Genomic DNA, 27,226 nt, shown 5'->3' on the forward strand with positions numbered 1-27,226 from the left:
GGCATGTCGGGCTGCTTCAACAAGCCGAAACAGCTCCTATGGCTATGTGGCCTTTTCCTTTTCACTCTTGTCAGCTCAGCTGCACATTACTGTTTGTGCCGGCCCTTATACCACTGCTTCGTCGGCCTGTTCTGGTACTTGTGGCATCATCACTGACATTGCCACTAGTCTCGGGTATCTTGGGGTAAATACCAGTGACAGCCTTGATGCTGGCTATTGGACTGTCATCGTCAGCCTCACACAATTATTTTATTGCTGCTTTTCTAGAAGGTACCTCACCCAGGCTGCTTTCTGCGATACTTTTACACTGCACGTCTGAAAACAAGTGAGGAGAATGTCACAAAAGTGGCCATGGCTGCAAGAAACTGCCACTTATTTAGAGACAGTGATCCTGGGAACTTGTAGATTCCTTTGTAATCTAGCCAGCTCACTACTTTGCCTACTTCTATGGTGGCCCCCAGCAGCAGATGTTTTCTGGAACACGTAAATATCTCAAGTAGCAACTGTGCAGCAACTGTATTCAATGTATATATGCAGTGCATTATTAAACAATTTTTAGGATGTTTTGGAATAAAATTGTGCACGTATCACGTAAACACACGTAACATATTTCGCTTTGAAACAGTATGGGATTATCCAACATCAAAGAAAGCTAGAAATAGAAACATTGAGAGACTGACTTCACGCAGCATTTCTTTTTATTTCTTTTTGGAGGATGTCAATGGGAATGTAAAAGCCGGTCAAGAGTCGGGGTGACGAATACCTACACTACGTTTATTAGAACAGGGCATTTACAAGATTTGTACCACTTAAAGAAAAGTAAACTGTTTTTGTCGTATTGCATTCTTCCCAGAATCTCTACTTCGCGGCAGCCAAGTAAAGATTCAGCCAACTTCGCAAGCTGTTGCCAGAGCAACAAACGCGAAATTTAAAGCGCTGCTAGGCGAAGTCAGCTAGTATGAACCACGACCAAGCCGGCCGTGCAATGAACTCGTTCGAGGTACGCAGCGCTGCGACGACCCACTCACACAAAACGAATACTAGGCGGCCGTCCGCTCCGATAATTGTTTTGCGTGCTCCTGTTGGCTATGCCCACCGTTAAAGTTATATCTTACCCAAAAATGTTCCTTGAGGTTTCGGTATTGTGATGGAGCGCGACGTATATCTTGAGGAAACGGAGGGCTTCTCAAATCGCCCGTAGGCCGGTGCAGAACCCGCCGTTCCGCTTCTGCTACCGAAGACCATTCGAGGCGCTCGTCTCGCATAGTTTGAGTACCGACGTCTCGCGGGACAGGTCGCCTTTTTTTGTCTGCAGGCGCTCCTTCCGATTAGAGCACTATATAGCTCCTTCGGAGCAGAGTAGCGCAATCTAGAACGCCGTCTCTCGGCGACTAGCGGCGAACGCCCGGGGGTTCCAACTGCGGTCAGAAATGCATGGGGAACGTGAGAAAATCGTTGTTTCTTCAGTTTTGTGGGGATGTGCGGGATGGAAATCATTTTTGACATAATAATGAAACATTTTAGAATAATATGCGATAAGTTTTGTGCCATACAAGGACGTAACTTTTTTTAAAAAATTGCCTGAGCGGCATCATGCAGCAGACGACACGGCGACGTCACACCATTCACGTGACCCGCTCCGGCCAACCCGAAAAGCCCATCTCCGCTGCGAGCAAAAATCGTCTGCTTCAAACGCCATTGCCTCGGAAATTGCCTTCTCAAAATTTGCACACGCATCCGATATTATTAAAACTTTGATAAAGTGTTTAGCGCTTTACTAACTTCACGACAGGCTAGTTTTGAAAAATGTGAACTCGCCGTTAGTTTTTTAATCAGCCGTGTTGTATCGATCTCCATGTATTCTCCCATAGGGCGGGCCGCCTCCTGGAACCCTGAGTACCACGTGACTCGCGCCGAGCCGCTCTGTCGGCCATGTTGTCGGCAAAACACGGGGTTCAAAGGATTGCGCTACTCTGCTCCGTAGGAGCTATATAGTGCTCTACTTCCGATATCGTAAAAACGCGTAAATGAGGAGCGCATCGCAAGTGGAACCAACGAACCGAGAGCCGACCGAGGCGAGCACACAACAAGTTCAGCGGTTCAGAGCCATTAGGCCTACTGGGTAACTGGAGTCGTGAGTAGGTTAAACAATTAGGAACGTAAAGTGCGTGCGAAATACGCACTAAAGAAATTATTTTCGTAATTAAAACGATGTAAAAATTGTTTCCGTAATATATGCCTTCTTTTTTTAAAACAATCCCGTAATATGTGTCGAGCGCTGCCATCGAGAGTACGCTTTGCGAGCCGTAAATGAGTTTGGGGAACTCTGTTTACCCGAAATGGCATTTAGGTTAAATGCAATTAGACATGAGGAAGAAACACAGAAAGGGGAGACGGACAACGAAGACTTCCAACTAGCAACAACATTTATTGACCCGAAGTTTGCATATATAGGTGAAGGAGGGGAGGGTGAAAGACGCTACACTGGAAAGTGGGAAAGCGATGGGGGAGAGTGTAGAGCCAGGGAAATGAGGGACGATCCCGTGGGGTAGATATCTAATCGCTCGGAACCGCTGAAACGAGGGACGTCAGCTCTGGCCCCAGGAAGTTTATCTCCCTCCTGGATAAGCCTATGGACGGGGATCCGAAGTTGCTGCGACTGTAGTGCATGGCGAAGGCCTCCATGATCTCTCGTCCGTATCTTGAGGCGTGACCTCCAATCCTGGTGGTCGAGGGAAGGTCGGCCGAACAGGGTTCGCTGCACTCAGAGGTGTGTTTCGCAATCGGGTGGTAACAAATCTCCGAAGTGTCGGAGGCGGCTTTCTTGATCTCGTTTGCATGTTCCCTCACCCGATCGTTTAGGCATCGGCCCGTCTGTCCGATGTATTTAGCACCGCAGGACATGGGAATCGAATACACGCACTCTTTGCAGCAGGTTACATAATTGGTCTGGTGCTTTTTCTGGCACGGGGGCGCTGGACCGGGGTTGTTGACCTTTCTACAAATAGAAGCTAATTTGAACTTGCAGGAAAATACAACGTTGGTGTTGAAGCCGAGCGCAATAGATTTCAGGCGATGTGAGGTGTTGTGTATGTAGGGGATGCACGCAAAGCGTGACTTAGGAGGGAGGGGTTTGGACTTCTGCCCCGCGACAAGTCTTTTGATTGTTGTTTCAATCAGGTCTCTCGGGTATCCTGCCTTTATGAGGCGACTAATCTGCTTGGATAGGCTGGGGGCGGAAAGGTGCTGACAGGATTTAACCTTTGCCGAAGCAACTAGATTTCGAACGATCCCATTTTTTACATTCCTTGAGTGTGAGCTGTTGAAAGGAAGAACGGGCTTAGAGGACCTCTGCTGGTGAGCCCAGCAGATACCTTTGCTAGTTGGGACCAACCTGAGATCCAGGAACTGTAAACCCTCAGGGGAGGGGGCCTCTTTGGTGAACGTAAGCCCATGTGAGTTCTTCTGGAACACGGTCTCTATGGCTGCAGAGTCAGAGATGGCGGAGTGTAGGATGAGATAATCGTCAACATAACGAAAAACCTTCGCATCGGGAAAATCTCGTTGAAGGTCCGCCTGAACTTTGGCGTCAACATAAAACAGGTAAATTTCGCTGAGGACGGGAGCCAAGCAAGACCCGATACAAACGCCGGCCCTTTGTATGTACACTTTACCCTCATATTCAACAAGCGTTGATTGGAGATACAGTTGTGTCAATTCGAGAAATGAGGACAGCGAGACGCCACATGAGTTTTGAAAGTCTATGACACCTGTCTCGTGGATGGCGTCAGAAATGAAGCCCAGGAGGGTCTTCACATTTAGGCTATAGTAGAGATCTACAACATCGAGCGAGAACGCTCTTACAGCTTCAGTGCCGGCGTGTAACTCGTCCAGCACGGGAAGGAGATCTTCCGAATTCCTTAGTCTGAAAGGTTGGGGGAGCTCTAACGTGCCGAGATGTTTCTGCAGAAACTTCGCCAAAGGCCTCTGCCAACACCCCGTCTCGGATACAATGCTGCGGAACGGCACGCCTGGTTTGTGGGTTTTAGCGGAAAAGAAAATAGAGAGGTATTGCTTCGCTGGAGCAAGAACGGCACTTTTTAAAGAAGGGAGGTTGGATGAATCGCACATTGCCTTCACCCTGGACCTGAGGGATCCGGATGGCCGCGTTTTGAGGCCGATAAAGTTCTTCTTTAGGGCCTCGTCGGATTTCTCTTGCATTTGTTGTTTGTTCAGGATGACGAACTGACCCGTTTTGTCAGCTTGAAGTAAACTCAGCTCACCGGCCTGAAGTTCTTTGATGACTGGCGTAGAGGCGTTTTTGGCTCTCCTGCTCCCCCCGTGGAAGCACACAGCCCTTGTACCAGCACCGATGAAGTCTTGACGGCTATCCTCCGGGATCTTGGCGGCGATCTCGTACACCGACGCCAGTTCGTCGACTCTGGAGCTGTTCACGGGTGGGGCAAATTTAGGTCCATGGGCGAGCAGGCTTTCCGTGGCCGGAGACAACGTAACCCCTGACAAGTTGATGGGGGGCTCTGGTTGGGCCTTGGCTGACACGTCTCCACCGTTCCTCAGGTGACGGAGATCATGGGATTTGATTCAAGCAACTGGCAAGCAAACCACAGGGTGATGCAGATCGCTCGGGACGAGATCTCTAATGAACTCCGAGTCATGCAGCAACTCCTGTCCTCCGTGATGTGCGGACACCTGGGACCCAACTATGATCGCCATGCAGCCTTCAGGTTTCTACAGGAGTCGGCCAGCACCCTGCTGTCAGACTCCTGGAACCATTTTCTCCGTCACCTGAGGAACGGTGGAGACGTGTCAGCCAAGGCCCAACCAGAGCCCCCCATCAACTTGTCAGGGGTTACGTTGTCTCCGGCCACGGAAAGCCTGCTCGCCCATGGACCTAAATTTGCCCCACCCGTGAACAGCTCCAGAGTCGACGAACTGGCGTCGGTGTACGAGATCGCCGCCAAGATCCCGGAGGATAGCCGTCAAGACTTCATCGGTGCTGGTACAAGGGCTGTGTGCTTCCACGGGGGGAGCAGGAGAGCCAAAAACGCCTCTACGCCAGTCATCAAAGAACTTCAGGCCGGTGAGCTGAGTTTACTTCAAGCTGACAAAACGGGTCAGTTCGTCATCCTGAACAAACAACAAATGCAAGAGAAATCCGACGAGGCCCTAAAGAAGAACTTTATCGGCCTCAAAACGCGGCCATCCGGATCCCTCAGGTCCAGGGTGAAGGCAATGTGCGATTCATCCAACCTCCCTTCTTTAAAAAGTGCCGTTCTTGCTCCAGCGAAGCAATACCTCTCTATTTTCTTTTCCGCTAAAACCCACAAACCAGGCGTGCCGTTCCGCAGCATTGTATCCGAGACGGGGTGTTGGCAGAGGCCTTTGGCGAAGTTTCTGCAGAAACATCTCGGCACGTTAGAGCTCCCCCAACCTTTCAGACTAAGGAATTCGGAAGATCTCCTTCCCGTGCTGGACGAGTTACACGCCGGCACTGAAGCTGTAAGAGCGTTCTCGCTCGATGTTGTAGATCTCTACTATAGCCTAAATGTGAAGACCCTCCTGGGCTTCATTTCTGACGCCATCCACGAGACAGGTGTCATAGACTTTCAAAACTCATGTGGCGTCTCGCTGTCCTCATTTCTCGAATTGACACAACTGTATCTCCAATCAACGCTTGTTGAATATGAGGGTAAAGTGTACATACAAAGGGCCGGCGTTTGTATCGGGTCTTGCTTGGCTCCCGTCCTCAGCGAAATTTACCTGTTTTATGTTGACGCCAAAGTTCAGGCGGACCTTCAACGAGATTTTCCCGATGCGAAGGTTTTTCGTTATGTTGACGATTATCTCATCCTACACTCCGCCATCTCTGACTCTGCAGCCATAGAGACCGTGTTCCAGAAGAACTCACATGGGCTTACGTTCACCAAAGAGGCCCCCTCCCCTGAGGGTTTACAGTTCCTGGATCTCAGGTTGGTCCCAACTAGCAAAGGTATCTGCTGGGCTCACCAGCAGAGGTCCTCTAAGCCCGTTCTTCCTTTCAACAGCTCACACTCAAGGAATGTAAAAAATGGGATCGTTCGAAATCTAGTTGCTTCGGCAAAGGTTAAATCCTGTCAGCACCTTTCCGCCCCCAGCCTATCCAAGCAGATTAGTCGCCTCATAAAGGCAGGATACCCGAGAGACCTGATTGAAACAACAATCAAAAGACTTGTCGCGGGGCAGAAGTCCAAACCCCTCCCTCCTAAGTCACGCTTTGCGTGCATCCCCTACATACACAACACCTCACATCGCCTGAAATCTATTGCGCTCGGCTTCAACACCAACGTTGTATTTTCCTGCAAGTAGCTTCTATTTGTAGAAAGGTCAACAACCCCGGTCCAGCGCCCCCGTGCCAGAAAAAGCACCAGACCAATTATGTAACCTGCTGCAAAGAGTGCGTGTATTCGATTCCCATGTCCTGCGGTGCTAAATACATCGGACAGACGGGCCGATGCCTAAACGATCGGGTGAGGGAACATGCAAACGAGATCAAGAAAGCCGCCTCCGACACTTCGGAGATTTGTTACCACCCGATTGCGAAACACACCTCTGAGTGCAGCGAACCCTGTTCGGCCGACCTTCCCTCGACCACCAGGATTGGAGGTCACGCCTCAAGATACGGACGAGAGATCATGGAGGCCTTCGCCATGCACTACAGTCGCAGCAACTTCGGATCCCCGTCCATAGGCTTATCCAGGAGGGAGATAAACTTCCTGGGGCCAGAGCTGACGTCCCTCGTTTCAGCGGCTCCGAGCGATTAGATATCTACCCCACGGGATCGTCCCTCATTTCCCTGGCTCTACACTCTCCCCCATCGCTTTCCCACTTTCCAGTGTAGCGTCTTTCACCCTCCCCTCCTTCACCTATATATGCAAACTTCGGGTCAATAAATGTTGTTGCTAGTTGGAAGTCTTCGTTGTCCGTCCCCCCTTTCTGTGTTTCTTCCTCATGTCTAATTACAGTTACCAACACGCTCGTTTTGTACTTAAAGGTTAAATGCCATTTGAGTTGCCGTGTGGCAGTGCCTAAATGACATTTACACTGAATGTCATTTGGTGTAAATGCCATTTTAGCTGCCGTCTGACAGGGGTATTACTAGTGCTTTTGTGGCCTTGGCTTCTTTGTGTGGATTGTCCCAAGCACCAAGCACTGTAGTCACGGAGAAGGGTCGGTTGTCTAGGCATGCTAGCATGTTTTTGAGTTGTGTCCTTTCTGCGTCGTAGATGACACATTCACATAAGATGTGATGAATTGTTTCAATGGAGTCACAACTTGGGCACTTAGGTGAATTGTGACCTGTCCAATCCGATGACGGAACTTGTGTGTGTACGCTACACCGAGTCTCATTTTATGTATCACTGCCTCTGTCCGCCGTGGCATATCACTTGGAGTGTGGAATGAAAGATCCGGATCCAAAGCGTAGAGAGGTCCATACTGATGATAGGTCGCAGTATGCCACAATCTTCTTGTTTCGGTGAAGGCGTAGTGATTAATGAGAGACCGTATGTCGTTTTGACAGTACGGCACCATGACGTTGGGGGTTAAGAAATGGGCTGATTTCGCACCAGCTTCAGCTGCCTCGTTCCCAGGTATGTGACAGTGACTTGGGATCCATTGAAATTTAATAGTGTGTCCTAGGTCGAAGCATCTTTTAAGATTCAGTAAAACGTCAAAAAGGATTTGATCGTTTTGATTATGTCTCATAAATATGGATATCACTTGTAGTGCCGGTTTACAGTCCGAAAATATTGTCCAGTGTTCGGGCGGCTTCGGGAAGATCCTTTCAAGTGCTTGATTAATTGCCACTAATTCAGAGGCCGTAGATGACGTCATGTGGCTAAGCTTGAATGTCTTCGTTGTTAAGTGACTTGGGATAACCACACATGCTGTTGAGCTATTCGAACTTACTGACCCATCAGCGTAAACATGAGTTGTTGACGCATGATCACAAAGTATATTCGATAATACAAGTTGCATAATTACGGAGATTGGGGTGTTTGCTTTCTTCCTGATTCCCTTAATGTCCACTGGGACATCAGGCACGGGAAGCCTCCATGGGGGTACTATTGAAATCTTTGCCGGTGCAAGATTATCTGGAAAGTGGGCTCTTATTTGGAACAGAGCTTTAGAGTAGCTTGAGTGTTGACATTGAAGGCCAATATTAGAGAGAGGGTGATTAGTATGTTTCGTAATGTGCCTTAAGTGGACTCTAACTGTTTCCAGCAGAAGCAAAACTTCCACCGGTGTAGCGTGAGCTTCTGCAATTGTGCCAGCGGTCGAGGTACAAGCCGGAAGTCCAAGTCATGCACGAAGAGCGCGCGCTTGTACGCTTTTGATTGTATTGACATTAGTTTGACATAGGCCATGTATTGCGGGCAGGCTGTATCGCAGCAAGCCTACAAAAAGAGTTCGATATAGACGGAGGAGAGCCGGTACTGTCGCGCCCCACGTAGTGCCACTAATAAAACGACAGAGATCGACAAAGCTTGTGAGCTTCTTTTTTAAATAAGCGACATGAGTCGTCCATGTCAATCCCCTGTCAATGTATACTCCAAGGAACATATGTCTAGTTACGTATGGAATTGTCTGGTTACAGATACGTAGGGGATATGAATCCATGTTACGCCTTGAAAAAGCGATGGCGGCTGATTTGGCGGCAGAGATTTCAAGGCCACGAAGGTAAAGATATTTTTGAAGTCTTCTCAATGCAACCTGTATTCTTGCTTTTGCTTGCACCCGAGTAGAACCAGAGGCCCATATACATATATCATCTGCATATAATGACGCGTTAACGTTGGATGGCAGCACTTGGCCCAGTCGAATGAGTGTAAGGTTAAATAGTGTAGGGTTCAAAACGCCTCCTTGAGGAACCCCTCGGTAGACGTAGTGATCGGCTGTATCACCCTCTTGCGTCGTCATGAAAATTGAGCGTCCTGTGAGGTAACTCTTTATCCATGCATAGAGACGCCCCCCTATACCAACCTCTAAAAGTGCTTGGAGGACAGCCTCATGTGTGACACGATCGAACGCTCCCTTTACGTCGAGGAATGCCGCAACTGTGACTTTGCGCTTTGCTCTTTCTTCTACGTAAGTAACAAGGTCGATAACAGAGTCTATTGAGCTCCGACCTCTACGGAAACCATGCATTATTTTCGAATACGTATTTCTTTGCTCAAGATACCATTCTAAGCGCCTATTGATAATTTTTTCCATCAGTTTTCCTACGCAACTTGCAAGTGCGACAGGACGATACGACGAGAGAAGCAGTGGCGACTTTCCAGGTTTTAGCAAAGGAACAATTCTTGCTCTTTTCCACGAGTCAGGTACCTCTCCATCTGTCCATGATTGGTTAAAAAAGTTTAGCAGCCAGTTTTTAACATCAGCAGCCATATGTTTTAGAAAGGCATATTTGATGGCATCCAGACCAGGACATGAGTTGGGTTTTAAAGACGCAAGCGCAGCGTCAAGTTCTCTTAAGGTAAACAGATCGTCAAGACAATTATCAGCGCCACCTTTATATAGTCGAGTGACCCTATACAGTCGAGTATTCGCTGGTTGGGTTGCACTTGCTGTGAGCAAAACGCAGAATTCATCCGCTATCGTTTTCTGAGGGCATTTCATGGATAATGAAAGTGCCCGAAATGGGTGATATTGTTGGGGAGGTGTTTTAAGTCCCCTCGATATTATCCATATTATACTGAGTGGTTTTCGAGGATCAATGTTCGCACAAAATCCTCGGTATCGGCGTTGGCCAAGTTTATCGAAATGACGACTTATCTTTTTTTTGTAGTCTTCTTGCCGCTCGAAGATCCTCCTTAAGTTTAGATCGTCTAGCGCGCCGTTCTGCTTGCCGTCGTATTGCACGAAGATGTTCATACTCGGCGTCGATCACTGTTCGATGAGCTGGAAGTTTGTAGCTGTGCATTGATGATTTTGCAGAAGAAATGATTGCACTCTCAAATTCGTGGAGGCTATTCATTATTTTGTTTTTCATTCCCTCTTCAAATTCCAACCAATTCACTCGCTGGATTATGTTGCCTTTTTGTTTCTTGACAAAATCGTGAATTATTGTGTAGGTTGGGATATGATCGCTGCCGCGCGTTTCTACATCTGTGAACCAGGCAACAGATGATGCCAAGCTCGATGACACGAATGTCAAGTCAAGGCAACTGCTGCCACTTGTCCTATATAGGTAGATGGGACTTCCATCATTCAGGAGAAAAAAGTTATGAATGTGAGCTATATCAGCAAGGCATCTCCCGCGAGGAGTCGTTCGAACACTACCCCATAGATGGTGATGCGCATTAAAATCGCCAGTTATAATGTGAGGTGGGGGTACCGTATTTAGAATGTTTTCTAGGCATTTTCTCTCAAATTTCGATTTAGGTGGTATATACGATGCAATTATTGTGAACGAGAGCTTATTGTCGGAGATTGAAGCACACACGTACTCATTGTCCTCGTGAGGTGGAATGACATGTGGCACGTACAGGCTGCATCAAACCTGTCTAGAGCGCGGGAACGGTGCGCTCCGGACTGCGCGTGCGACATCTGCCGACGGACACTGGGGCCGAGATAGCGCTCCTCTGAGCATGCGCCGCCATTATGCAGCGCTGGGCACAGGCTGATGTCTGTGCTGACCCATCGGCAGACTCCACCGACCGCTAGAGGAGCGCTCCTTCAATCTACGAAATCAAGGCGCTAGGCGTGGCGGCCCACGCGCCGCCGGCTCCGCATTATCGTGCGTTTTTCTGAGAGGAGTTCAGCCGCTGAACTCACGCGCTTGCTTCCGTAGTAGCGCGAAACCAATCACGGTGTGCGCGGGAAGCTACGCATTTTCTTGTTTGCGTGTAATGCTTCCTCACCGCTACCAATTCAATTGCTGGTTATCTCTGCACTTTCGATAGATTACGTTCACAATAAAAACACAACAGCGGCTTGTGATTCCGTGGTAATAAATGTTGGTCGGACACAAAAATTATTCCTTCCTTAAATCTTCCTGCCACTTCTGCAAGCTGCAGCAAGCTCCTTATGAAGCTATACCAATTGAAACACTTGATGTCTGAATGAACCTTCCAATATTTAGCATGTCGCAAGACGCTTGGGGTTTCACGCAAATATTTTAATTCATTTGGCTTTGATTTAAAGCAACAAAAAAAAAACGTGATGAAGGAAAAGAAAAAAAAAACAGATCTCGAAAGAAAATAATTTCACGTGTTCATGCTGAAGCATGGATGTGGCACGTTTCTCAGTAGCGGAGTAGGGCCGCCTTGAGCCGCTTTCAGGCTGGCGATCCTCGTAGGAAGCGAGTCAAACAATGCGTCAACGAAGTGTCGATCTTGGCGTAAGTTTTCCCATTCGAGCTTCAAGGCTTCTCATAGTTGTTCTGAGGTCGCCGTTGCAAGCCCTCGCTTCTTAGACAGTTTTTTTCATCTTACCCCAGACATTTTCAATTATATTAAGGTCTGGAGACCTCGCTGGCCAGTCGAGCCTCATGATTCCCAAGCTGTCGAGGAGGTTGGTGACGGATCTCGCGGTGTGGATAGGTGCACCGTCCTGCTGGAGTAGAAACACGCCATCTGTGAAAGGCCCATCCAAGACATATGGTAGCATGACTTGCTCCACGATATCCGAATAGGTTTCTGCCGTCATTCGTCCAGATATCCTGTGCAGGGGACCGAGGCCGTCGTGGCTGATGGCTCCCCACACGTGAACGCACGTGCGCCCGCTTGAACGCACGTCCCATATATAGCCATCCTCGTATCTGCGTGAAGAACATTGCAACAATCAATACATATATATTAAAAAAAGTGACATTAAATCAGGAATCCATATTTCAAAAGTGTATAGCAAATATCTACGCAATTTTGGGGCAATTACGAAAACTTACCGACATGCGTGTGGGCGCCACACCCTCTGCTGCTGGTCCCAGCGCGTGCAGATTGATGCCTCGTCTGTGAACACCACACTGCGCCACTTCTGCGGGCACCATGACTCGACGACAGATGCAAACTCCATGCGCTGTTTGCGGTGCCTGTCGTCTAGGAGAGTCTTTTGCGCAGCGATCCTGCTGTGAATCCCTGCTTCGTGGAGCCTTCTTCGAATAGTAGAGACGCTGACATTTTCCAGCTCAAGTTCGTCCCTAATCTCTCGAGCGCTCAAGAAAGGGTCTACAACGCACGCTGCTACAATCAACTTGTCCTCTTCCGTCGATGTCGCTCTCTCTCGCCCACCACGCGGAAGGTCAGCTATGCGGCCCTCTCGGTAATAGGCTTGCAGAACTCTGCTAACTGTAGCCATAGGGCGCCCTGTGGACTGACATATTGCTCTGTGAGACATGGTACGCCCCATTAAAGCAATAGCTCTACGCTCATCGTGTGTCAAACGGGGAGCCATCGTGTAATAACCTTTATGCTCAGGATTATGCTACGAATCTGCTGCGGCCCTGGTTCTGTTTGATTATATCAGGAAGTTGTGACACACCCCTCTAATCTTTTTTTTTTAAGTTTTAGAAGAAAAGATATCAGCGTCGTCTTCGCCTCTTTCGCCGCCAATGTCATCAATTGGACAACATATTCGCTTTTATTTTCTGACGATACCACAGCAAGCATTACAAAGTGAACGCCGAACTGCGTATCACGTCAACAGTGGTTCGATAACACAACAGGCCATCGCGATGAGGACAAGATGAAGACCACTATATTCCGCCTTACCCTTCGATAGACGCCAAAGCAAGGAGACGTAAGGTCCAATCATGGGCTACTTATGAATCACGTGGTATGTTCCTCACAAGATACGTATGTCGGAGGAATCTACCACGTGGATTCTAACTGACGCACCATTTTACCTGCCTGCCTGTAACTTTGGCTCTCAGTACAGCGTAGGGTGATATAAAGTATATGGTCCCGTGAAGCGCCTTTGAAGCGCTACTAAGTTTTAGCACATAAATCAGGAGGAAGCGGGCAGTGATTGATAAAAGAAACGCTTATTACTTAAAAGGAAAATTTCAATTTGAATGTCTCTATACTCGGAGACAACTTGCTGTGGCGAAACAAAAAAGATGATTAAAGTGGGCGCAAAGTGAATGGCACACTTTCTCCTTTACCATCGACTGCATTGCAGCATAAAGTTTTCCACGGGTATAGTGTCTTGCAAATTCTTCGAAGGTTTTCGGCAATTCCCAGTGTAATTTGTGCGACTTTCACTTCAATCTATACGAAAAATAAAAGGCGCTCATATTTTACAGCTCTTTCATGCGTCTCATTTTAGGCACTCGACTGGAATGCTGGTGATTTATTCTTAATGATTAGGCTTCAATTTAGGCTACAGAGTTTACACTTTCTGGCGTCAAAACAACGTATTCATAAAACAGCCGTTCTTCAGAGTCTAATTGCTTAGGAGGTGGGTAGGTTTTGCTTGCTTCGATTACATAAAAAGATGTAGGTTGGTAATTTATTAGTCTCGTAGTCGTTTGCAAAAAAGAGATGGGAGTGAGATGATCGCACTGTAGCTTTTAAAGAGAAAATGCTAAAGAGATAACCAGCACTTGAATTGGTAGCGGTGAGGAAGCATTACACGCAAACAAGAAAATGCGTAGCTTCCCGCGCACACCGTGATTGGTTTCGCGCTACTACGGAAGCAAGCGCGTGAGTTCAGCGGCTGAACTCCTCTCAGAAAAACGCACGATAATGCGGAGCCGGCGGCGCGTGGGCCGCCACGCCTAGCGCCTTGATTTCGTAGATTGAAGGAGCGCTCCTCTAGCGGTCGGTGGAGTCTGCCGATGGGTCAGCACAGACATCAGCCTGTGCCCAGCGCTGCATAATGGCGGCGCATGCTCAGAGGAGCGCTATCTCGGCCCCAGTGTCCGTCGGCAGATGTCGCACGCGCAGTCCGGAGCGCACCGTTCCCGCGCTCTAGACAGGTTTGATGCCGACTGTACGTGAGGTCCCGACGGATGAATAACGTGACTCGGCTTTCCCCAGCAGTACGCGATGAATCAAATTTTTCGTAACCTGGCAGTCGTAGATTCTGGGGTAACTTTGATTCACATATCACTATGATGGGATATTTATACTTGTGTGCCAACTGACGGAAGTCTGATAATCGTGATCTTAACCCCCTTGCATTCCATTGAAGTATTGTTGCTGCCTTATATATATTATCCATTACCTGGGACCTTGTTTTCTATTGACTTAAAGCCAATTTTACGATATTAAGTGTTCCAAAGCAAGAAAATAAGCCTTGACTTCAGGGAGTTTGTTGGCATCTGGTGACGTTTGCAGGATGGCTTTAAGAGCTACAAAAAATATTGGGATCAGAAGTTTGGTTAGATCATCTTGTTGATGCGATTCAAATCGTGGCAGATGCGAAGCTTGAGGAGCCTTTGGTGGCCTGTAGTTTTTAGATGGTTGAATATTGCCTGATGTACGTCGTGTTGTCGAGCTTGGTGCTGGTAGAGACGGTCCTTGTTTTGGTTCGTTGGGGGCGTTTTCTTGAGTCTCCTTGATGGCACGCGGTTTGCGCGTTTTAGTTGGACGTTTCAGAACGCTGGAGTATGTTGTCAGCTGTGCCTTGTCTTGTTGAGATTGAGGCGGCTCAGATACCCGAACAACTTCAGGGTTTGGTGACGGTGCACGGCGCGTTGCATGCCTACCGTTCAGCATATTTGAACGAAATGCTGCAGAAGCTGCTTGTTTCCGTGAACACCCTGAGAATGTCGCTGGATGATTGCCGCCACAATTAGCGCATTTCGTTTCGCTCTTGTTGGTGCAGTCCTTGTAACGATGTGGTCCAGCACATAGCTTGCAGCGTTGAGGACCCCTGCAGTACTTCGCAACATGGCCGTATTTTTGGCATTTGAAGCACTGCACAGGTGATCCGATGTATTCCTCGACTGGATGGCTGGTGAATCCAAGAAACACTCGTTGTGGCATTGGCCGATCTGTGCGAAAGACGAGTAAGACACTTTCAGACGGTTACTCTTCGATGCTTCCGTCCTCCTTCCGATAATATGCAATTTGCCGTTGAACGGATGTTACGCCGTTGTCAAGTAGGTACTCCAGCAGTGCAGAGTTGGAGTATTCAAGAGGAACGTTCTTGATTTTCCCCAGATTCTTTGAATTTGTCTCCGGCACGTGGGCGGTGACTTCAACGCTGCCTATGGAGTGCAGAGCCAGTAATTTATTTGCCGAGCAAAGTGATGCCAGGTGTACCGAGAGGCTACCGTCCTTGTTAATTCTGTGCGATAGAATCTTCTCCTGTGTTACTGCAAGAATGTCGTTTGCTATTGAGTTAGGGTTTACTTTCCAAAATGAATTGGTTCCTGTAGGTTTCAAGATCACTGGGATGCCAGATGGTCTGTTCTTTCGGTAAGTTACGACGGTGAAAGGTGATGAGTCTTCGTCGTCGCCGTCCTTGAGCGAGTGTGATGGTGACTCGTCATTCTTTGCAGCTGTCCCTTCTTCGCGTACTTGCTGGTGTGCTGGGATCATGACGTTGGCCTTGTTAGGGTGATCGTTTGCAGTCGAGTGGTCCATTGTATTGCTGTTCCTTGGCTGGTGCCAAGATTGTGACCGGGACCTGGTAGTCGATGGCCGTGGTGACCGGGACCTGTCAGCCGGTGGCCGCATTTTGGAGCTCACGGCGGAGCGCCGCTTATCATTCTCGGCCAGCGTGGCGTCGGAATGCAGTGTCACCAATAGCGACGGTTTCAGATCTGTCACAGGTCAAATAAGAAATAATATGATCGCTTACTAGAGGAGCGAGCAAATCGGGCTTCCTATTCCAGGCACTTCTTCTTCTTCCCCGACACTTCCGTTATTTGGATATGTTGTTCTGAATTACATAAAGCTCGAATTAACACCGGTAGATTACATTTTCGGTGGGGGACGTCCAATTTTTTTTTCTTACTCGGACCTGCTTTATGCTAAAATGGCGTACGGTAAAAAAAAAAAAAAAGTCGTCGCCGGTTGAGCATAAACAGCCATCTTGGGAGCTACGCGATCACGCTAAATGCATGAATGGCATCCCGCTCCGCAACTTGTGAAGCGAAGCGGACGCTCCGCTCTTGTAACTACGCTCAAACTCGAAGCGAGCCGCATATGCGCAGTAGTGCTGAGGCATCAAACATGGCGATCCTTCCTGACTTGTATGTAAACAGATGTGCTGAAGAGCGGTCTTACCTGCGAGCACATCTTCAGTTTTGCGAGGGTCAACCAGCTGTGATTATTCATGTTGCTAAGCAGGTGGCCGAACCTCTCGTTGATGTGGTTCATGATGATGTTCGAGATGCTCGACAGCGTCGATGAGTGCCGACCAAACACTCCTTCGAGGTCGAAGAGCCTGTTCGGATACGCCAGTCGGCGAAGAACGATACACAGCGCCTCGTCACCGGGCACAGCAACACCCCGCGCCGATGTGATGGTCGCTGGTATCTGCAGGCCCGATTGCAGAGCAGCGAGGTCTTCCTTATGGAAGCTAAACTGCCTCCTGAAGGTTCCGTCTTCCATATTGCCGGTGTCCAACAGCCCACGTCTCGACCCCGCAGGGGGCACCTGTGAAAGCAGGTGTTTGGAGAGTGGCGTCTCCACGGACCCCGAGCCCCGCAGGGGGCGCCTGCACCTTAGGTGCTAGGTGCTTGGTGAGTAGCGTCACCACGGACCCCAGCCACATTGGCGACACCACGGACCCTGAGTACAAAGTGGCTAAAACCCACCCACGTCTGGCTGTGCGTGGCGAGCCCGTGTCCGGGGAAACGGGCATCCTGGTGGTTGAGCCGAGCCCGGGGTAGGTTTGGACCCTTCGGGGCCCCCCGGGTGAGGCAATACACCACTTCGGCCCCCGCTTCTCGTAGACGGGAGTCCTGGTAAGGCCCGGCCAGGATGATTCAGTCTAGTCGCCTTTTCTTCTACTATCCCCTTTTTCTCTTTTCTCCCCTTCTCTCTCCCTTTGTTTCACCTTCTTTGGCGGCAAGGGCCAACCTTGTGTGGTGGCAGATACCCTAATCCTAACCACACTTGGGTATAGCACCTGGGCAAGTGCTAGTAGATCAGCGGTTCCAGCAAAGCCCATTTTGTTATGGGCTGCTGACTACTCCCTAAGTTGGGCTCGATGGTGGGCGGCACACCGCAGGTGCCGAAATCCTTTTCCCATTCATATGGGTACTAAAGCTAAATCTTTCCTTGATCGGGCCCCGAAAAGGGTCCGGACCGAAGAGACAACATCAACAAGCCTTACCTTGCCAGTCATGAATTTTCCCAAATTTATAGTAATGCACTCGGAGAACGAAGATCAACCACTTGCAAAGCTTTCCCCCTTCTTGGTCGCAAAGACCCTAGAAACTGTGATAGGAAAATCCTTTAAAGCCAAAAAACTTCCATCTGGCGACCTGCTTGTGGAGGTCACAAATGCTGAGCAAAGCAAAGCACTTCTTGCGCTCAACCAAGTAAGAGATTACAAAGTGTCAGTGACTCCACATCGCTCACTGAACAGCACGCAGGGTGTCATCTCTGAAGATGATCTCCTTGGAATATCTACCGACGAGATACTCGAGGGACTTCAAGATCAAGAGGTAGTCGCTGTGCGACGTATCGCTATCCGTCGCGACGGTGAAGAACGGGACACAAAGCACATTGTGCTAACGTTCAACTCGACAACGCTACTCTCCACTGTTAAAGCCGGGTATCTCAACTGCAAAGTCCGCCCCTACGTCCCCAATCCAAGGCGTTGCTTCCGCTGCCAGCGCTTTGGACATGGGTCACTAACCTGCAGAGGAAAAGCCACCTGTGCAAAATGTGCAAGCACTGACCACCCTTCCGACAACTGTGGCAACAATACCCATCTTTGCGTCAACTGCCGAGGAACACACCCAGCATATTCTCGCAGCTGTCCCCTGTGGAAGAGAGAGAAGGAAATTCTCTCACTAAAGGCCAAAGAAAATATTTTTTACTCAGAAGCACGGAAAATACATTCTTTTATTTCTCAAGGCTCTTATGCCGAGGCCGCGCGCAGGGGACCGGCGCTGTCGACGGCGTCAACGGGAACGCAGACGTCAACGGACGACCTGCGTCCCCCCCACCCCCCCCTGAGTCCCCCTCAACCTCATCTGGAGTGGCACAAACCACTTCAACCCCAAAGCGAAAGGTAGATCCTATCGCTTCGGGGTCCATTCAAGCGCAGGGATCTTCAATCCCTGCGCCATCCAAAACGCAGATGCCTCGAGGTCGGGGACTTCCTTCTCGTCCCTCTGAAGGCGCCCGAAAACCTGGTGAGCCGTCGGGGTCGCAGGCCCTTAGGAATCAGCCAGAGGCGGCCCTTGATGAGCCGATGGACGAGAGCGGGCCCAAGTCCAAGGATGACAGGCCATTCTCGAGCTCGGAGTCCTTACCTTCGACTTCCTGTGGTAACACAGATAGGCCGAAGAACACATCTAAAAAGAAAAATGCACCCCGCATCAAAATTGATTTGTAGGTCTTGATGAATGGTCTTTCTTCTAATTCATGCATAATGGCAGCATTCCTGCAGTGGAACTGTCGAGGGTTGCTTCGAAACTACGATGACGTGCACTCTCGGTTAGACCAGCATCACCCTATAGCATTTTGTCTTCAGGAAACACACTTAAACAATAGTCACTCTAATATCCTAAGGCGCTTTCAGGTTTTTCGCAAGGACAGACCTCTTTTGTCGCACAGTTCTGGTGGAGTAGCCATAGTTGTCCAGCCGTCTACCCCATGTATTGAGGTTCCTTTGAATACCACTCTGGAAGCCGTGGCAGTTCGTGTTCTGTTGGACCGTTTAATAACCGTCTGTTCACTTTACATTCCCCCAAGCTATCCTGTATCCCGCGAAGAGCTTGAATCCCTTCACGACCAATTACCCCAACCTGCCCTAATTCTCGGTGACTTCAACGCTCATAATCCTCTTTGGGGTAGTAGAAGACGAGGTACACGTGGCTCGATGATAGAGCGTTTTCTTTCCTCAACACCTATATGCTTATTGAACAAAGCAGAATCTACGTATTTCAGTGCCCCAACTCATTCTTTTACATCTATTGATCTGTCTCTTTGCGATCCGACATTATTTCCTTTGTTTTCCTGGGCTGTCGATCCTAACCCCTATGGGAGCGATCACTTTCCTATCATTCTGAACCGACTACATCCACCTGTTACAGTGCCTACACGAACTCCCCGTTGGAAGTTTGAGGAAGCAAACTGGTCTGTCTTCAGCCAAGCAACCCAGCTCGCTTGTACATCGCTTAACAAACTGTCTATCGATGAACTCACCAATTTGCTTAGCGCCCACAACCTCAATGCTGCAATTTTAGCTATCCCTATGACTTCATCTCGCTTACCCCGCCGCCCTAAACCATGGTGGAATGCCGACTGTGAAAAATCAAGAAAAAAGCAGAACAGAGCATGGGGCATATTTAGACGTTACCCAACAGTGACTAATCTCATCAGTTTCAAGCGGATGAAGGCTCATGCGAGACACATCCGCCGCGTCTCACAGCGTCAAAGTTTCCAAGGTTATGCTTCCTCTATTAACAGCACTGCCACCACCAAGGAAGTTTGGGATAGAGTGCATAAAGTCAATGGGCATTACCGGGCTTACTCAGTACCGCTTCTTTCCGAAAACGGACTGTGCCCTGAGAGCCTAGAAGAACAGGCAGATCTCCTTGGGAAACACTTTGAACGTGGTTCTAGCTCTCAGAATTGTTCATCTGCATTTCTGAAACACGAGAGACAAGCAGAACTCCAATCCGTGCGGACATCCGGCGGAGCTCGAGAAGCATACAACTTACCTCTCACACTGAATGAACTAGAACAGGTACTTCATGAAACTAAACCTACATCTGCTGGACCAGATGGAATTCACTACCATATGCTTACTCACCTTCACCCTTCCACACTCGACATAATTTTGTTTTTGTTTAATCGCATTTGGCAGGAGAGTACATTTCCATCGTCTTGGAGAGTAGCAACCGTCATTCCTTTTCTTAAGCCTGGAAAGGATGCATCGTGTGCATCCAGTTACCGCCCAATAGCGCTAACAAGCTGTCTTAGCAAAACTCCGGAGAGAATGCTTAACAAGCGACTCGTGTACTTTTTAGAAAAAGAAAATATTCTTGATAAATATCAGTGTGGCTTCCGTTCGTCACGATCTACATTGGATCATCTTGTCCGCTTGGAGTCTACCATCCGTGAGGCCTTCGTAAATAAACAGTACTGCCTCTCTGTCTTTTTTCGATTTAGAAAAGGCTTACGACACTGCCTGGCGGCATGGCATCCTACAAGATATGTATAGCTATGGCATTCGAGGCAGGATGCTAGCATTCGTAAAGAACTATTTGGCGATACGTACCTTTCGTGTCAAATTAGGCACTACCTACTCTCGAGAATTCTGCCAGGAAAACGGTGTTCCCCAAGGAGGCGTATTGAGTGTCACCCTTTTTATAATAAAAATAAACTCGATAGCCCGGGCCATCCCATCATCCGTACAGTATTCACTTTATGTTGATGATCTTCAGATATCCGTCTCATCCTGTAACATTGCTCTCTGTAAACGTAGGGTCCAATTAGCAGTAAACAATCTGCTCAAGTGGGCTGATCAAAATGGCTTTAGGTTTTCACCAGAAAAAACAGTTTCTGTTTGCTTTTCTCGCTTACGAGGAGCTACAGTAGATCCATCGGTGACCATGCACTCCACTCCAATTCCAACAAAACCGGAGCAGAGGTTCCTAGGGCTTATTTTTGATAGTAAACTGTCCTTTCTTTCTCATATTAGGTATCTTAAGGTAAAATGCCAGAAAGCACTAAACATTCTTAAAGTCCTTTCTCATACCTCATGGGGCTCTGATCGTCTCTGTCTTCTCCGAATTTACAGTTCGGTGGTTCGCTCACGCCTCGACTATGGTAGTTGTGTATATGGATTGGCAAGGCCCTCAGCTCTTCGAATGCTTGACCCCATTCATCACCAGGGATTGCGACTGTCTACAGGTGCATTTCGCACGTCGCCTATCCCCAGTCTTTATGCAGAGACAAATGAATGGTCTCTGGAAAAGCGAAGGTTTGCTTTGGGATTTATGTATTCCCTTCGAATACGTTCACTCACCCTGCATCCTACACGCGAGGCTGTAGAAGAAACAAGATATAAGCGCACCTTTGACAACAAGCCCTCTGTAATCCCGCCTTTTAGTATGAGAAATGCAGCTGCAGCTGATTCGGTTGGACTGAGCACTACAATGCCCGTGACCCCCGTACCTCAAGCAATAGCTCCGTGGAAATATAGCCTCATTTTGTGTGACTTTTCACTAAGTTCAGAAAGAGAGACACCCCACCAGAATGTATCAAACAGGAATTTTATGAAATCCAAAGTAGATACGCTGGTCACAGCTCGTATTACACAGATGGCACCAAGACAGAGACGTTCGTTGGATGTGCTATGGTTGGCCCCTCTGTTCGCTATGTTCAACGAATTGCATATACAGCTACTATTTTAACAGCTGAACTATGTGGTATCCGCCTGGCAGTTAATCATATTATAGAAACGAAGAGCATGAAGTCAGTTGTGTATACTGATTCACTCAGTTCATTGAGAGCGCTCTCGTCACTAAATACCTCTAAACACCCAATAATCATAGAGTTGCAGAATAAAATCATTGATGCTTCCAAAAGGAACATTAAAATAGTCTTTTGCTGGGTCCCTAGCCATGTCGGTATACCGGGTAATGAGGAAGCAGACCTTGCAGCCAGTTCTGCTGGTGAAAAAGAAGTCGAACTGCATGACATTCCATATAAAGACTATCACAGACTTTTAAGGCATCGTATAAGAGAGAAGTGGCAGCAAGAATGGGATGAAGAAGTAAATAACAAGCTGCATACTGTAGAGCCACTGCTTAGTGAGTGGGAGAGTGCAAGACACCGTGAACGCTTTTATGAGGTTGTCCTGTGTCGGCTAAGGATAGGGCATACGCACCTCACCCATGGCCACCTTCTGCGCAGGGAGGAAGCCCCAGAGTGCGAGCACTGCAATAATCCTTTAACTGTCGCACACATATTATTAGAATGCCCTGCTTATGCCCTAGACCGACGGAAACATTTTTCTCAGCTATATAAAGAACATACGCCTTTAAACCTTCCTATTTTGCTTGGCAACGAACCATTAGTTCCGCATCACAGCGTTTTTAGCTTCTTGAAAGCTATCGGCCTTTTACACCGACTATGATTTTACACCCAACTCCATGTCCATAACTACTTACAAGTCCCACACATAATTTTAACCTATCATCAACTACTAAAGTTCTATCCTCTTCGATACCCTATCTGCAATAGTGTATGTACATGGCGCATCATAGCCTAAGATGCTTTTGCGCCATAAAACCCCAACCAACCAACCAACCCACGTCTCGAGAGAAAACTACGGCGCTTTCTGGCATTCCTCAGACTAACCACATCTTCGATCTCTCGCCAGCTTAACCTGGCCAGTAAAAATTTACTTGGCAGAGAACTATGGTGCTGCATTATATCGACTTGCTAGCAATCATGCAGCTTTCTTTTTTCTTCGTTTTCTTTTCTTGAATCTTTCCTTTTCGTCTTCCTTGTCTAAAAAAATAAGACATCTAATTTTTCCCTCTCACGCGTACAAGGTTCCGCTCACCCCCCCGTTGATACGTCAGTTGTCCGGGTGCACGCCTGTGGTTCCTTTTTGTTTGCTATACTTTACCATGCCCTTAGCCCCATTTTACCCTCTTTCATAAACATGCTATTGTCACGCCCTTCCTGTTCACATTTTGTTTTCGTATTTCAGTAGTACTGTTAACGGAACGTGTGGGGCCGTGTACGCGGCTTTTTTGATCGCTCTCAAAACCAACGCTCAAAACGCTCCAAGGTGAAAGAAAAACGGTCTACTAAAACAAGTTTCAGGAGCTCCGCTCCGCATCCCAGCGTAGCGGGCTGCGCATGCGCTGTTCGAGAGCTTAGAGCGGAGCGGAAAATGAAAACGATCTGCTCAAACTCTCTAATGTTTGAATTCCCGATTTCTATCCCACCCTGAGAAGCCATCCCGAACGTTTTGGTGACAAATTTAACAGTAAGCAGCCGACACGAGCTCTATGTTCGTGAATCCACCGGTGGCGTGGCGTTAAGTTTGGGGTGCACTGCACATTACTTTTCTCTGTCATGATACTTCTCAGGCAGCCGAGAAAATTACTGAGGAAGGAGTGAAACAGCATTTGCCCGTCCGGTTTCCGCCATCTTGCCTGTTTGCCACATTACTGGTCACGTGACGGTAATATTTCTGTCCCCAAAGATGGGCCAGATCAGATTGGTTAGATCACGGTCAGCAGATGGGCACCCTGGGTGTGTTCCAGTCTTACTTGAAGGGATCCGAGTTATTGATGTGATCAAGTCACGTGACAAGACAGATACAGCAATGCTGGACGCGGGTAGGTTTTCGAATGCAATGGGTACGAGATCTTCACCCAGGAGTGAGATGGAGTAAATTTTGAAACACAGCCACACGGCCTGGATTGGGGGCCGAGCCGAGCGACTGTTGGCGAGCTGGCCGAGCGCAGCTGGCCAACACCACCTACATAGTCTATGTGGTGTTGGCTTGGCCCCCATCCAAGCCGTGTGGCCATGTTCCAAAATTTACTTTATTTGAGTTTTATTTACTTCCACCTCCAGCACCGGTGCAGAAAAGTGTAGGGCAGTCTACTTCCGGTATGTGTATTTAGATACGACCAGAAGTACACCGCCCTACCCTTTTCTGCACCGGTGCAGGAGGTGCAAGTAAATCAAACGCAGCTTCTATCTCACTCTTGGGTGAAGGTCTCGTACCCGTTGCATTTGAAAACCTACCCGCGTCCAGCATTGCGGTATCTGTCTTGTCACGGAACTTGATCCACCGGAATAACTCGGATCCATTCGAGTATGATAGGAACGCAGCCTCAGAGTGCCCATCTGCTGACCGTGATCTGGCCCACCTCTGGGCGTAAATATGTTAACGTCACGTGATCACTAATCTGGCAAATAGGCAGATGGCGACAACCAGGGGGTGCCATTTTTGAGCGCTGGTTTACCACTCTAAGTTTGCTCAAGCTCGTTGCCCACACTGCGAATCGAACCTGGGTCCGCTGCGTATAAAGCAGATACCTTTCCACTACGCTACCGCTTCAGAAGCTGGTTTTGACCATTTGTTTTATACGAGACCCAACAAGTTTCGCGTCGTGCGTTGAGCCATTTCCGGTCGCAATGCACGACGTAGTGCGTATAGCTTCACTCTGTTGAGTATTTCGCAGTGAACGCACTGAATGCTTCTGATATTCTGTGCAACTTTTTTTTTTTTTCAAATAACGTATTTGCAGCATTTTAGAAGCCATAAAAAATGGGTTTCGTTTCTTTTTCTATTTTTAATATTGAGTGTGTGCCTTCAATGACCCCCGACCTGGATTCAATTTGGTGGTTGTGTCCAAACCTTAGAAAACGGCCCGTAACCACGAAGAAGAGAGTGAGCGCGACTCAAACCGGCCAGTTCTCGATCGGTGGTTTTCGGGCGAAAGAAACCGAATTTCGAGCCGCAAATTCTAATCTGGGTAGTTGGGCACTCATGTCACATACAACTAAAAACCTCGGCGAGCATAAATACTCTAAAGCGCGAGCCCGCGCGCTTGCGCAGTTCATGCAGTGCTGCAGGCTGCGTGCCCGCGCCTGCTGCTTCAGCTTCGCTCGCACTTATGAAGCGAAGTATAGCAGCGTTCCCCAAGTCATCGTGAGGGCCTTTGCAAAACCAAGACGGGTGATACCGATGGCCTCGAGATCGACATGTGACAAGCGGGCCGCAGCCCCTTTCATGCGAAACATCTAGCCATTTCGGGCGCAATATATAAAAAAAAAACTGGTGACTTGAGAAGAAAAGAATGTCAACAAAAGGGTTTTCATACCTGCCATGTGGATGATCTGAGCACTGTAGTAGCGTCCTTTGGTGGACGCGTCTCCACTCCGAAATACCTCGTAGAGAAAATCCGGGTTGAAGTCGTCACGGTGCAGTAGGCACAGCTCTTTTATGTATCTTGTCGATACAACGGCAGTCGTATCGTCTATTTTATACACCAACTCAACTCTCCTACGTCACGCCGCGGTGGTGGCGCGCCGGACGCACTTCCGGTCAGGGGCGGTGGGCAGAAGTCGCCGTGCCAGACATGCATTCCTGTGTTCCTTTGGAAGATACGAGACAAAAAACCTGCCTTCTTGTCAAAATGCTGCGACGGGGGCTGTACCAAGAGAGTCTGGGAAGGTTTGAAGATCAGTTTTTATGTGGTTTTGCCCCCTCCGTTCGTCCGAGGCCGTGGAAAGTAGCTGTAAAAGGGGCAAACCAGACGCTGTCGAACTACGATTGCGTGTGAGGGCAACACTTTGTGGTCGCCAGATGTGTTTGCTTTGCTCCAACATGAACGAGAGAAAACCGCCAAGTTGTCCAGACCACCCACGGGTTCAGTGCGTCTTCAAATTCACACGGCCGCCCGATCGTTCGAACTTTCGTCTGCTCTTTCAAACTTGTCTGCTTTTTGTCGTCTGCTCGTTCAAACAAAAGCGGCCCGTCGACCAAACTTTGACCTGGTGATTGCAATAAGAAGTAATTGCAGGCCTCAAAAGACTTAAGTAGGTTCGGTGTAAACAGTAGATACAAGATGTTGATCATTGGTACCGGTGGCCATCACCGACTTGTTACGCTGGGTCTGTTCCCGCTTCCGATTTTCAGTATCGACGTCGATCATCGCCGTTACCTTCTACACTTTTGCAGCACGAGCGACCTCCCGACCGAAAATAGCTAGAAGAATCTCATCATGGTTTTGGCGTCCATTCTGCGGGGTTCATGCGAATGAATCTCCGCACGTCAAATTATTGACGGAAAGTTTAGCGGCATAACGAGCCTTGATAATTTCGCTCAGGCGATTAAAGTGGTAAGACATTGCGATGAGGACATAAAATCGACAATTCCAACGCGAAAAAGAGTATACAGACTCACACAGACGCCGACAACGTGACATTCGAATGGTTTGTTGACGCGGGACGTGGTGCTTCTTGCCCGCACTCCATTGCGTATCCGTTCGAACTGTCGTCTGCTAGCTCTTTCAAACTTGGCTGCTTTTTGTCGTCAGCTCGTTAAACGACAGCGGCCCGTAAACCATACGTTGACCCGGTAACTGCGATAAGGACTAAGTGCAGGCCTCAAAACACTTTTGAAGGTTGGTTGGGGTGAGTAGGCTAAGTGTATGATACAGGAAGGTGTTAATCATTGTTACCAGTGGCCATCACCGACTTGTAATGCCCGATTCTACTTGCTGTTTTCAGTATCGACGTCCACCATCGCAGCTACGGTCCACGCTTTTGCAGTCCGAGCGACGTCGCGACTGAAAATAGCGAGCAGAATCTCATCGTGGCAGTCAGGCTTTAGCGCCCATTCTGCGGCGTCCACGTGAAATGAATCGCCGCACGTCACATTATTCACGCAAAGTTTTGCCTCGTTAGTTTTGCTGAAGCCGCTCAAGTAGTCGGACATTGTTAGGAGGACGTAGAATCAACAATTCCAACGCGAAAAAGAGCACGGGGACTCCCACCGACGCCGACAACAACGCAATTCAATGGTTTGTTTATGGGCGACGGCGGGCTTCTTGCCCACCATCCACCGCGCATGCGCGGCGTCGGTGGCGTCCGCTAGGGGCGCTCCGGTTTGTTTGTAAACATGAGTTGGTGTATATCTTACTAACGCGAACATCACAGAACTTTACAGGGTACAGCGTTCACAACGAAATTTACGAGACAAGTGTTCTTACGTAACCGCTCGCTTCCTGTTTTCCCCCACTCCCTTCCAAGGTCCGGGAGGGCCAATCTTCGTACGTTTTTTTCTTCTTTTTTTTTTTTTGCCTTTGGGGGCGCTAGTGGCTGGTACAATTTTAAACAAATAGAGATAATGTCTAGAATGTCTTTATACCACGATAAAATTATAGTTTATTATAAAATTAGTGACAATGGCAAATTTTTAAAGCCTCCCTCGTCCCCAGTCCCAGCGTTTTATATTAAATTCTCCTTTCCTCCTGCGAGTCTCCTCAGGAGCCTAGCCTAGCCGCCTACTCAGCATAGTCGCCTAGTATTAACCCAGTGATTCGCGC

The 27,226-nt window shown here is 48.5% G+C and overlaps 1 protein-coding gene and 1 pseudogene across 1 annotated transcript; one reads left to right on the forward strand and one right to left on the reverse strand.

Moving 5' to 3' along the window:
* Positions 1–2,610: 2,610 nt before the first annotated feature.
* Positions 2,611–4,569, reverse strand: LOC115331983 (the record flags this gene model as incomplete). The annotated part of the gene is made up of 1 exon (XM_040207749.1): positions 2,611–4,569. A coding segment is annotated over one exon (1,959 nt), but the record flags the coding sequence as incomplete, so codon positions are not given.
* A 3-nt stretch (positions 4,570–4,572) lies between these two features.
* On the forward strand, positions 4,573–6,767 carry LOC120838020 (annotated as a pseudogene).
* Positions 6,768–27,226: the final 20,459 nt, after the last annotated feature.

The sequence above is a fragment of the Ixodes scapularis genome, unplaced genomic scaffold (assembly GCF_016920785.2).
Source record: "Ixodes scapularis isolate PalLabHiFi unplaced genomic scaffold, ASM1692078v2 PGA_scaffold4__175_contigs__length_147842914, whole genome shotgun sequence".
Lineage (NCBI taxonomy): Eukaryota > Metazoa > Arthropoda > Arachnida > Ixodida > Ixodidae > Ixodes > Ixodes scapularis.